The sequence below is a fragment of the Falco naumanni genome, chromosome 18 (assembly GCF_017639655.2).
Source record: "Falco naumanni isolate bFalNau1 chromosome 18, bFalNau1.pat, whole genome shotgun sequence".
NCBI lineage: Eukaryota > Metazoa > Chordata > Aves > Falconiformes > Falconidae > Falco > Falco naumanni.
The window spans coordinates 3466342-3479450 of record NC_054071.1 but is presented as its reverse complement, the minus strand read 5'-3'; the positions used below and the strand labels follow the sequence as shown (position 1 = coordinate 3479450).

At 59.6% G+C, this 13109-nt stretch overlaps 1 protein-coding gene across 5 annotated transcripts in view; it reads right to left on the bottom strand.

Moving 5' to 3' along the window:
• The window catches only part of ZNF385C (zinc finger protein 385C), an 80691-nt gene that overhangs the window by 5800 nt on the left and 61782 nt on the right, over positions 1 to 13109 (bottom strand). For 2 of the 5 annotated variants that reach the window (XM_040617132.1, XM_040617133.1), the window contains exons 3-6: positions 8552 to 8694; positions 3617 to 3727; positions 1259 to 1430; positions 120 to 449 (exon numbers count right to left, since the gene is read on the bottom strand). In XM_040617132.1, the coding sequence (XP_040473066.1) occupies positions 120 to 449; positions 1259 to 1430; positions 3617 to 3727; positions 8552 to 8694 (756 nt within the window). The other 3 variants (XM_040617134.1, XM_040617136.1, XM_040617137.1) reach the window with 3 other exon arrangements.

Genomic DNA, 13109 nt, shown 5'->3' with positions numbered 1-13109 from the left:
CAAGCCACCTTAACGAACCCCTCTCTAATGAAGACAATATTCATTAACGCTTGCCGTTTCGGGACTGTGCACGGATGGAGCTGCGAGGGGGCCCATCCCCCCATCCCCAGTGCCCTTACCGGTGTTGTGAGCCTCCAACTGGGACAGGGAGTTGACGGTCACTTTGCAGGTGGGACAGTACAGGTGCTGCTTGCTCTTCTTCCCCTCCTTCTCGCTCTCGGGGGCTGAGCTGATGCTGCTGCCCGACTCGGCTGCCTGCGCCTCAGCTGCCTGTGCGGCCGAGGAGGCCACGCTGGTGGCATCTGAGGTGCCCTCCGACAGCTCCGAGGCCGGCGGGGAGCCCAATGGGGCGACACTGCCCGGCAGCTCGGCTGGCGACTCCTCGGCACCGGGCACAAGCCCCAGGCTGCTGCACTCCCCCTCCGGCTCCTGCAGACCGTTGGCTTGAGCTGGCAGGAGGGAAAGGAAAGGGGGAAGGGGAAAAAAGAAAGAAATGGGCAGAAAGGGGAAGGTCTCTGGGCTTGAACGGGGTTTCTGGAGTCCAGCGAGCACCCTCGCCCTCCCCAGGGCCATCTCAGGCACGGCTTGCTCATCTTCATCCCCTCAAGGATGGCTCTTCCCAAGGTCTCTCCTGACACGGCATTTCCCTGCGGCTCAGGGCAGCCGGGATCAGCACAACCCCCTGGGTGAGCTCTGGTGCTGCCCGGCTCGGCGGGGCTGGTTCCCCACATGCCCGGGTGAGCTCCGGTGCTGCTGGCTCCCACCAGCCCCATCCCTGCGCGGCAGCAGAGCCCTGGTCAGGGGACACTGCCCCTCCCGCAGCCGTTCTGAACATCTCCCAGAGACACCAAATCCCAGGGGAATTGCGCACCATTTCCCCACAGCGCTGCAGGGACGCACAGGGGCCAGGTACCCCCTGGAGCGTGAGCTGCCCAGGGGCTCCTGGGCTGGATTTCCACCCCTTCCCCGCGCCACTGCCCCCAGCCAGCCGTGCTGTGGACCCCGCGGAGCACAAAAGCTCATTTATTAACGCTGGCGGTGGCATTTACGCTGCACTAATCGCAGCCTGAGCAGCAGCGGGATGCGGGGGGATGCTCAGGCACCAGGCAGCTGCGGTTCAGGATTTAATCGGGCTCCTCAGGATGCTGCAGGGCTGGGAACGCGAACACCACCGGGAACTGGCCAGGTCACTCGCTCCGGTGTCACAGGCTGCTGGCACAGGACACCCCCCCCCCCACCGCACCCCCTGCCCACGTACCTGTGCTGCTGGGCTCCCCGCTGCCCTCGGGGCTGGGGGCGAAGTCGGCTGTGCCGTCCCGGCCGGTGGCCCCCGCCGCAGCCCCCACCGCCTTCTGCTTGTTCTTCATGGCCTCGATGGCCTTCAGCCTCCGCGCGTGCTTGTGGCCCTTGTAGTGGGCTTCTGCCTGGTTCTGGGGAGGGAGAGATGGGGACGGCTGTGTCGGTGCTGCGGCCGGGCACCCGGCTGGACACAGGGAGGACGGGCGGAGGGGTCAGCCCCGAGCCGTGGCCACTTCAACACGTTTCCAGTGCAGCCACCTCCCCTGGTGACATCCCCCCCGGGGCCAGGGCCGCCTCAAAGGTGGTATTTTTAGCTGGGTGCAGCACAAAGCTGCTTTCCTCCTCCCGCCAGACCGCTCTGCACACAAATGTATTCGGGCCAAGGTATCACTTTGCTAAGACATCACCGCACTGCACGCCCAAGATAAGGACCCCGCTCCGATTAAATGCATCAAGTCACTTTTTAAAGAAGCTTTCAGGCAAAATTTACGGCTTCAGAAACATGCAATGAATTGCTAGCTGTAAAAATAAAATAAAAAAGTACATTGGCGGGGAGGACACGTCTCCCATTGTAACCTAACGGGTGTCTGACATGCAATTTACATTCACAGGCTCCCTTCTCCCAGCAAATGCTGAATAATGAAGTGCGCGTTGATGGGTTCATGCCTGCACCGAACTGATAAAAACATACACAAAAGAAAATCACCCGAACATTTGTGTACGCTGCAGTCAGGGACAATGCCGCATTGTCCCTAAAAACAACCGCAGTTTCGTGATTTATAAATCCAATATGAATTAAGACACTGTACCACTGAGTAGCACGGATTAATTTGCACGGCGTTCTCAGAGGCCGGCTGAGGCTCCCCGTGCTCGGTAGGAAGAAGCATCCCTTCCCTCCCCCCATGGCTTTCCAGGGGCTGGGAACAGTGTCCGGGGCTGCGCAGCGATGCTGGGTACGTGGGAACGCGAACGGCCCATCCGAGCACGGGGCCTCATTAGCAAATACAATAAATTCCCACCAGATAACGGGGCTGGGCTGCAGCCTAAGTAGGTCACCCGGCACCGCTCTGCGCACGAGAGGGACACGAGTGGCGTGTGAGGGTCTGCACCAGCACGTGCTCTCCCGCAGATGTGACCTCGGCGGGGGGGACACGGGCAGGGTGGGGGGCGAGCGGCTCAGGCTGCCCACAAGGGACCGACTCTCCCAGCACCGCGCTTCCAGCCAGGATGCGGCATGGAAGAGGAAAGCGATGCTTTTCCCCGAGCCGCTTCGTTGCGGAGCAGAATAATTAAGCCCAGAAACGCTGACTTTGGCTGGCAGGGCAGCGCCCAGCCCCGGGCTGTGCTGATACAGCTCAGCCAGGCTGGGCCAGCACCGCGGTGGGAGGCAGAGCCAGGCTGGCCAGGGCACAGCTGCCCCGGGGAGGCGAGAGCAGCTCCCGGCAGCCCGTGCGCTGCCAGACACCGAGCGCGCAGGCAGCTCCGGCAGATGAGACCACGCTCGGGGGCATCGTCCCGTGGGCACTGGGGCTCAGCGCTGCCTCGCTCCTCCGGGAAGGGACAGCCGAGGCCGGGGGATGCTCCCAGGCTGGTAACACATGTGCCGGGCTGGGCTGAGCGTGGGAGGTTCCTGCCTCCATCGCTGCCCTGCACGCAGCGGTGGCAGGAGGGGGCAGATGGGCTTGTGCCACCCAAGCGAAGGGCTCCGAGCTGCTGCCCGTGCGGAGCAGGCTCCTGCCGCTCCACTCCCAGCAAAGCCCCGTCCCTCTCCTACCAGCTTCGAGCGAGAATTCCCTTTCAAACCTTTTTATCAATTCTCCCCACCAAAGATCAGCTGTGTGCAATTCATTACCGCGGGGATGAATGAATGTTTCCTTCCTCCCCTCTACAAGGTGGTTGATTTACTTAGAATAAAAAGCTGGGGAAAAAAAACAATCACACCAGAGCTCTGGCAAGCCAAGGCAGGGAAGATTATATTCAGCTCCCAAGGACCAGATATGAATTGCACAGGCTGATAAAGCAGCTTAAGCACAAACACCGAGACCAAGGCAGCAGGGAACAGACCTGAACAAAATGACAAGGAGCAAAAAGAGCCAGGACAGCAAACAGAGGACATGGCAGCATCGGGAGCGCCTGGGCCCACGGGCAGGGAGATGTCAGTGGAAACACCAGCCAGGGCAGGCACAGAGCGAGGGAGGGCAGAGCTCCCAGGAGCTGCCACCTGCACGCCGGGCATCCCCACCGCGGGATGCTCCTGCCGAGCCGCAGGCGCTGGCACCGGCCCCACGCGCCCCACGCGCCCACCGGCCCCGCTTACCGCCGAGTTGAAGCGCAGGTGGCAGATGTTGCAGGAGATGAATTGCTTCTTCTTGAGCGGGGCGGGCACGCCGAAGGTGTGGCTGATCACCGCCTTCTGCACTGGGTCCATCTGGAAGGGGAAGGAAGGCAGAGGGCGGCTGGGTGCCGTGCCATGCCGTGCTGGCTGCCCCGGCATGGCACCGCGACGCGGCGAGCCCCCCTACCCACCACGCTCGCCGAGGAGCCGCTGCAAACGCCAGCAGAGCTCATGCCTGGTTGGTGTCTGGAAGGAGCGAGCGGCTGGGGCTGCAGAGGAGCCCCACTGGCCTCGGGGACACCCCCCGCACAGGGCAACCTGCCTTGTGTCGATGCCCATTCTTGGACTTTTTTAAAAAAAAAAATCCAAAAAAACCCCAAATCTGCAGGGTCCAAATGCCTACAGTAGTCTGGCAGAGGGGATGAGGCCACTGTGTGGGCACAGACCACGGACCCCATCCTCCCCAACCCCACCGTGCTCCCCTGCGTGTCCCCCCAGTCCCTTTCCCCCCACCAGACACCAGGGTCACGGGTGGCAAATTATCGGTTTCTGTTTGAGCTCCCAGTTGCTGCCCTCAACCTCCCAGTGCCACGCCAGTTCCTGAGAGACTTGGCAGAAGGGGAAACCACCAAAACGGGGGGGGCACAGGCGATCAAAACGGGCAGCCGGCCATTAACCCTCCATGTGCTCCGCATCACGGAGCTGCCACATCCCTGCGCAAAGCCGAAGGGGGGAGCAGAGCCGCCGCCGCGCAGCCCAGCAAGGGCCAGGGGAGGGGACACGGTGCCCACCGCCGCGGGCACAGCTCACCGGGGGCAGGGTGCCCATGCAAAGCCACCGCGGGCTGCACGTATGCACTGTGCCCTAACCACACCACAAGGCTGGCGACACGTTACGGCGCAGCTGCCGGTACCTCGGCGGGCGCGAGCGCGGAGGCAGAGCAGCGCTGGTTATCCGCACGCTGCTCCCGCTGCCGGCGGGGCAGATACCTGCCGGCTGATGACAGCCCCTGGTGATTCTGTCTCTCCCCGGGGCTCGGCGTCATTCCTCAGTCCAGGCAGCAAACTTCTTCGAAAAGCCATAATTGTTTTAAACGAAATGCATTTATTAAGGGGGGGGGGGTTGGAAATAAGAATAACCTCTTTGTTCGAGCACGGCTATAATCTATAATGCAAGTATTGTTCCCCTACCCTGTGGCATAGGAAGATTATCTTATCTGAGTCCTGCTGTCAGTAGAGCCTTGGGTTTTCAGGCGATCGTATTTCTCTGCAAAGCTATTTCGTTGCTGAGACAGGTGCATCAGTCTTCAAGGCACATGCCTGGACAACAGAGCCATTATCAAGACCCCAAATTCCTTTCCAGGAGTGAGCAGAATGGTAAAAGCAGGTGATTAATGAAGTGCCTGTTTGCTATGAAATTTTACTCACTTATCTGGCATATAAACGAAGAAGCATTTGGAGTTCAGTGGAGACCTGGAGGAAGCTACAGATGGCAAAGATGCTGCTCCACCCCTGACGACAAACATTGCAATGTCCTAAAGGCAGCATCGCTGCGCTGCCTGTCTGTGGCCAGAAGCAGGGCTGGCACTTGTTTTCAAGAGAAACAGCTACCTTTTCCACACAAAGAAAAGAAAAACGGCTCTAACCTTCACAGCAGCATCAGCTGCCAGTACCCGGCTGGTGGCTCCCATGGGCTCATCCACCCCCCGAGCACCAAACAGGGCTGGGGGACCAAGGAGGATGCAGAGGAAAGGGGGATGCTGGCACAAGGATGCAAAGGTGGCTGGGGACTGTCCTGGCCTGAACTTGAACCTGCCATTGAAGCCAGCAGCACCGCGGCTGTGGCCAAGCACCAACTCCAGGGCAGTGGTGCTGAGCGGCGCCAGCAAAGGACCCCCTCGTCCTCCCGGGGCGTGAGGCGATGGCACCAACCTGGGTCTTTACACCACTTCTGCTTTCGCAAAGCCCCCATCGCCTGGCCCCACGGCGCAGCGAGAAGTTGTGCCCATCAGAGCACCCACGCTGCCCACGACCACCCCAGGCAGGTGCGGAGCCACGAGCTCCCCAGGACCACAGCCTGGCTCTTCGCCCCAGCCCCGCGCATCCCACCACAGCCAGTGCAGCTGGTGAGCACCACTGCTCCTGCCATCCCACAGCAAACACAAGCACCGCATCCTGAAAAGCCTTCGGGCACCCAGCCCCATGGAGCACCCCCGGGGGGCTGAAGAACCCCTTGCCACGGCCACCCCTCACTCCGTCGAGCGCGGTCCGCTTGCCATGCGCAGGGGGCTTCACTGGAAGCCCAGCCTGGCGCCATCCAGCACGCAGCACCGAGCGCATCCGAAGTCCGGATGCCACCTCAGAGCCCTTGTACTTCTCTCTGAATAAAAATACAAACCCACCATCAACTTCTCCATAGCTTCTCCATCACTGCTGTTTCAGCGATGAAAAAGTGTTCCCAGCTCTCTGCCGGGGCTGGTGAGGGTCTGTGCCACAGCGGTACCTACCAGCACCCGCAGCCGGGTGGGCTGAGCCCCTTCCTGGCACTTCCCAGCAGAGGCAGGCTTTGGGCACCACAGGCTTGGAGAATAAAGATCTCAGGTTTAAAGTCAATTCTTATTGACTCACATTACTTTATCCCTGGATGTTCCTACCGATATAAATAGCGATCCTTGTGCTGAGCTCCCTGCCGCCCACCGAGGTCAGAAACGGGAATTCACAGGGACACAGCATCACTTCAGGTTGCGTCTCCTGTTGTGGTTTGCAAGGTGCTGCTGGGTCCCGAGGATCTGCAACATCCCAAGAGCTCAAAAGGGCGTTTTGAGCATGAAACGCGTCTTCTGTGTTGCATTAGGGCTTTCCCCCCCCGCCTGTTGTTGTTAAAGTGGCAGGAGAGCTCAGCTTGGAAAGGTTTTGCTTGTTGCAGAGTTAAACATCTGCTGGGTTCGTGGGAGCCTTGTGACCTGCTCAAAGTGCAAAGTGTTCTGCTGTGCCGCTGCAAACTGCTCCTGCTCTGCGGGGCAGCGCCGAATCCTGCACAGCATCACCAGCAACGCCGGGTAAGCAAAGGCAAACCCTCAGATTTCTTTTTATAGCAACTCCGATATGGCAGCTCTCTCAAAAAGTAGAATACCCCGAGTGACGCCCCCTCCCAGCCTCCTAAATCACCCCTGAGGCTCAGCTGCCTCAGGCTGACCTGGCATCATGGTGACTTGGGCAGGGAAACGAGGAGCTGCCTGCCCGGCTCCGGGGCACAGGGATGCTCGAGCCCTGCACACCGTGAGGACCGGGACCCTACCCTGGCTCCCTGCGAAGCCGCCTGCCCATGCACGATGCTGAACCCCTCGCACCCCCAGTCTCAGCCGCCTCTCCAGCACAAACACAGCCCGAAGGGGCAGCTCACACCCCCAGACAGTCAGGGCTGGCTTCGCTCAGCTAAGATTGCACACCGATGTGAGCTCAGAGCAATGAACTCAAGGTGCCCCCGGCACCTCCATCCCCATGTCCAACACCCCCTGGGGCAGAGGAGTCCCCGCCCAGCACAGAAGCAGCTCGACAGGGCTGGGCAGCTCCAGCAAGAGATTCATTTCCCAAATTGTTATTATTTTTTTTTTAAAGCAACACAACCCCGGAGGACGCGTGCCAAGGCAGGGGCAGGCAGGAGCCAAGGAGAACAAACAACAGGGTCTGGTTCAAGTTAGCTACTGAGTCCAGCGACTATAAAAAGGAGCCCAGACAAAGAGCAGCAGCCTTAATGGCATCAAAAAAATCATCCTCTCCTCTGTTTCTGCTTGTTAGCACAGGGGAGAGACAGGCTAAAGCTGGGATTTCAGGAGAGCTTAAAGGAGTTAGATGGCTGAATCCCATTCAACAGCAACAGGAATCCTGTACTTAATTTCTACGGCTGTCTTTGAAGATCTCGGCGATAATTTGCACCTTCCCAGCACGTTTAATCTCAAAGCCATTTACAAAAGGCTGGTGAGCAAGCAGGGAGCTCAGGAAAGTCCCGGCTCCAGGCTCACAAGGGAAAAAACCAGGCATTTACCAAACGCAAAAACATCAGCCGTGCCTCTGCAGGGGGGAGCAGCCCCAGGTCCCTCTCCCCACCGCCCCACGTCCCTCTGCAGAGCAAAACCTGCTCCTCAGCGATGCCAGGAGCCCGCTCCCACGGGAACCCCAGGCGGCTGAAACACCAGGGCAGGGACTCAAAGCAAGGCAAGAGAGGGGCTCCTGGAGCGGATCCCATCCCTCCCATCAGCAAGAGGCGCAGGGCAATATCTGGGTGGATGACGGAGACCCGAGCCGGGCTGGCAGCAGCCGGGGAGAGCGGCACAGAGCTGGGAAAACACCGCTTCACACCCGGGATACTGTCACACGTCTTTGGGCACATCCATGTCCATTTAGACACGTAACAGAACGTCTGCAGAGACACACGTGTAACTGCATAACCCAAGCACTTGGTCCTCTGGTTCGAGGTTGGGGACCCTGAGCCCAGCCAGGCAGCAGGAGAAGCCCCACAGCCACCCGGCTCACCCAACACCTGCAGCACCAGCCATGCTCCTTGTGTCTTTACAGACCTTCTCTTTCTTTCTTTCCTTTTATTTATTTATTTTTCAACTAATTAACTGCTCTCCAGAGCTACTTTATTAATATTGATTCCAGGAGCAAAATCCAATTGATCTTGGTTAGAATACACCATCTTTTTAATTCTGGTATATAAGGGTGATGGCTGGGCAGGAACCGCTCCGAGCTAAGGGCAGGGCGGGTGTGTTGCACCAGCATCCAGCAGCCAAAGACCCCGGTAATTAAGACAGAAATTACCCTCCAGGGTTTGAGGAGTGGTGCCGTGTACAAGAGGAACTCCTGCAAGGGAGGAGGGGTCCGGCAGCCGATGCCCACCCACCCCTGTGGGACTCACCGTGTTGAAGTTGGGGAAGAGGTTGAGCGGTGACGTCCCGTTGAGCCTGAAGGTCAGAAAGTGCTTGATGTCCAAGGGGGGATGAAGGGGACGGCCGGGGATAGGCAACGACGCTAAGAGGGGGCTGCTGTGTCCGGAGGGACCTGGGCAGGCAGAGGGGAAAGAGCAGCATTAGCGTTGGTGGCCCCTGCTCGCAGTGAGGGGACACGCCACATGGGGACACGCCACACAGGGCCATCTGCCACGGGCTCCGGACCCTCCTCGGTAAAAGGTCCCAGCCTGGGGGGGCCCTGGGCACCGCTCTGCCTTTGGGGCTCAAAACCAGCATGCCAGTTCGAAGCCCAACGCAGCATCTTTGCGGCAGAGCAGATGTGCGGGAATTCGCTTTGAACCCTCTGAAAGGTTCAAAACCTCCCCTGGGGCAGCAGCCCCTTCCCCAGGCTCTCCCACGGGAGCCCCCGCAGCCCTGGGCTCCCCACGCTGGCTCCCCCTTACCGAAGCTGGGAATTTTTTTCGGTGCCGGCAGCAGCCGAAGGAGCATCCCAGCCCCACGCACCCCAGCACGTGCCAGGTGGGGGGCAGAGAGCTGAGCAGCCCCCACCATGGCTTTGCAAAGGTGTTGAATTTGGGGTACCCCTGCGACCCTCCAAGCCGTGTGGGTGCCCCTCCACAGGTATTCTGGGGGGAAATCCCCAGGGATGGGCTCCCCCCAACTCCAAGCCGCTGGCTCCTGCACTGGAGCCACCCGCTCCCCGGCCAGGCATTGCCACCTGCCTCGCATCGTCCCCCGCAAACCAGCCGCAGGCTCCGGCGTGTGATTTAAAAATAGCCTGGAGTTATTAATAATTTTCTGTTTAAAAGAAAAACGCCCCTGGGAAGGAGGGAAGGCTGCACAGAGGGGATCTCTCTCCAGCCTGCTCCCCGTCCCAGCGCTTCGCCCCGCTCAGCAGCCCGAGGGCTGAGGTTTTCCACCCGGATTCATCCATCCCCCTGCTGGGAAAGCATCCTCTGACCCACGGAGGGCCTGGGCTGGGGTCGTGTGCCTGTGCACAGCTCGGAGAGCAGAAAAGTTAAAGAAAAAAAATGAATAAAATACAATAAATAAGGTTTCAAAACGCTGTGAGCTGGAAAAGCTCATTTGCATCTCGCGTTCACACCTTCTCCCTCCTCCAGCCCACCTGGGCAGCCCTGTCCCGCTGCCTGGAACAAGGTCAAGGCCACTGTTCCTGTTTTTTTTTTTTATTTATTTCTGGGCTCTTTTGCTCTTTTTCACCTCAAAGGCAGCTGCCAAGAACAGCAGCAGTCCCTCGTGGGAGAACGAAAGCGGTCAGTGCCCAAGGGATGGAGTGCTCCCGCAGAACCACCGACCGGGAGCCGCGGTCACCGGTGCCACGTCGCGACCATGCCGAGGCACTCGCCCCCCCTGCAGCCCCCCCTCACCCCGCTGTGCAGGGTGGGGACCCCCGCCCAGCAGTGGGTTTGGTGCTGCTCTCCCATGTGCGCTTTGCTTTTTGCTCGGCACCTGACCCTCTCCGCCGGCAGAAACCAGGCTGGTGCAGGAGCTGAGCTACGAATCTGAAATGCAAAGTTTGAAAGATTTTCGGAATTTGAGCAGCCAGTGCTCGCCCTGCGGGCAGTAACGACCTCTTTCTGGGAGAGCGCACATGGGCGGCTCTTCAGCGGCACCGGAGCCGTCCCGGAGTCAGGCTTGACTCCGGGGAAAAATTACATTTTGCTTCATCAGGCGTGCATTGATCGAGTTAATTCCAGAGTCGCCCAGACGGGAAATCTGTGAAACTGTTTAAAAATAAATAAATAAAATTATTGCAACAGCCAGGAGAGAGGGAGCAAAGGCAAGCAGAAATGGGTGAACGATGCATAATTAACCTTCTGAGGCGTGAAACAGTATTTCTGCATCAAATCATCTGAGACGGCTGGCCCGGGCATTTGGGGTTGGGTTGCAAGGGTTTCCACTTGCCTTTGTCAGTATGGTTTGCACTGAGTGCACTAGCCTTAAAAAAAAGATTAAATAAATAATAAAAAAAAATTATATATTTTACATTTACCACCGAGAGGAACAAGAGGGCAGGCAAATGCCTCCTCCCCCATCACCAGGAACCCAACGCAGGGAGTTTGCTGCACCAGCAAAACCCAGCTGCTGCTGCTGCACAGCCCCGCGGCCGAGGGGTTTGCTCCCTGGGGTGCTGGGGGGGCACAGGGTCCCAGGGCTGCCCACCACTGCCCACCACCACAGTAAAGACAAGCCACACCAAGCCACTCTGGCACATCCCTGAGCCCAAATCTGGATTAAACATATTCCTGGGCTGGGTCTGCAGCCCAGGGGTCAAGAGTCCAGAAATCCCAACCGAGACAGGACCCGGCAGAGGGGGCAGGATCTCTCCCTCCCGGTTCTGCCACTGAAGTAGACAAGACCCTCAGGAGCAGGAAAAGGGATGAAAGCCTCCAACAGCATCATCATCGTCATTGAGGCACCCTGCGAGGAGCGGCCACAGCGCCTGCAGGCATCAGAAGGAGGAAAGCCAGCGCCTGCCGCGGGAGGGATGCGCTGCAGCCGGCACGGCTGGCCATCCCCGGCCACCGAGGGCAAACAGGACAGCAGCTGCATGGCACAGCGACAGAGGCTCCATCAGCTCCGCTTTGCCTGAACCTCATATGATCACAAAAACCCAAGTGCCACACGCAGGGAGCGGGCAGATGAGTTTGCAGCCACAGACCCAGTGCCAGCAGAGCTCCCCGGTGAGGAACGAGCTACCCGAGCATAGAGAGAGCCACCCTGGCACGAAGAGAGCCACCCCAACACGCTACAGCACCCCCCAGGGCACCGGGTACCCGCACGATGCTCTTGGGGCATCTTCCCAAGGTTACGGGGCCGCATCACTGCGGATCTGGTGCCTCACCTTTGCTGCAGGGCAGATTCCGGCAGCAGCTGCGGGCTGTATTTTTAGGTATTAATTAGACACTCAATTAAGGGGATTTGTTCTGGGGAGAGTGGCAGGGCCCGCAGGTCTGTATAGGATGACACGACCTTGCCCGCGGTGACGGGCACGGCCACCGGCAGGGTGGGCTTTGCTGGTGAATGGCATCCCCAGATGCTCAGCCTGCAGTTCCGGAGGGGGACTGTCCTCTGCCACAGCGCTGTCATCATCCCACCCCCAGTTTTGGCAAAGAAGCCCCCACCTCTGCAGCAGGCACCCCTGCTCCGGCACTGCGGGTCCTGCGGGTCCGGGCCATGCTCGGGGCTCCGGAGCGTTTTGAGGGGCTGGTGCAAGGAGGGGAGCGCACGAGCCCCACGTTCCCAGCATGAGCACCCTGTGCCCCCCCTCCCCCAACTCCGCAGGGAGGGTGCATGGATGTTCTTAACTGAGCATCCAGGCCTGGCCAGAAGACACCAAACCACACAGCATCAGCGCCGCAGCGCCGCGCATCCTCTGCCTGGGGCTCAGCCCAGCGCCCTCAGCTCATCCCTTCCCAACCCAGCTCCTGCCCTGCAGACACGCGACTCGGGAAGGGGTCCCTTGGAATTTAAAGACATGTTTCAGTCTTTCCTTTAACCAAACCCACCGGGACCATGCCTGGCCGCTGTCCCCAGCCTGTGCCCCCCACCTCCTCGCCCCACACAGCGCCTACATGCACATCTGCACTGGGTTTGCTCCCAGGTCCCCTGTGAGGCACAGCAGAGTGACTGTTGTGCTCTAACGTTACACACGTGCGAACCTCCAAGAAATGCCTTGGAAAACGGCGGAGACATCGCTGTGGGTTTTCCTACCAACACGAGAATCTGCCAAGGACCCATCTCCGTAGGCGCCGGCTGCCTCGAAAGAGCATCTGGTGCGGAGTCTGCACAGGACAGATGGAGACGGGAGCTGTTTATTCACACAGGAGCAGTCTGGCTCCCTCCCGTTTGGTAGGTGTTCTCAACAAATTTTGGTGGTGTCTCAAATCCCTTACCCAGGGCTTTAAAGCTTTTGTCTCCGGCCAAGCATGAGCTGAATTCCCTCCAGCTCTTTCCAGGAGACTCTTTGGGAAACACGTGTGTGCTCCAAAGGCTGCCGGCAGGAGAAAAGCAACACCCAGTCGCGATGCTGGACCAGGACCGCAGCACCAGAGCAGCCCCGGCACTGCTCAGGGTCTGGACCAGCGATGAACAGATCGCACCACGCTGGAGCCACCAGACTCCACAAACCCGACCGGCACCACAGCGGAGCTGCTGGCCCTGAGACAGCGATGCTGCGGCTGCCCAGACGCTCCTGGCCCCCACAGCCCCTGCCTTGGCTGAGCACAGCCCCTCCATCCTGCGCACTTTCCGACGGGAAGGGTCAAAGGCCCCTCCAGCTGGGGGCTGCAGAGCTGCTCTGTGCCACGCGCTCCGGTGCCGATGCCGGTTCCCAGTCCCCCTGGGAACAGGAGAGTGCACGTTGTGAGCACCATCCTGCCCAACCCTCCTATCTCCAGCCTTCGGCAGCCACTCTACAGGCACCGTCTGGCCAGAAAGCAGTCGCAGCAAAGCCCAGCTCGCAGGACACAGGCACGCCGAGAA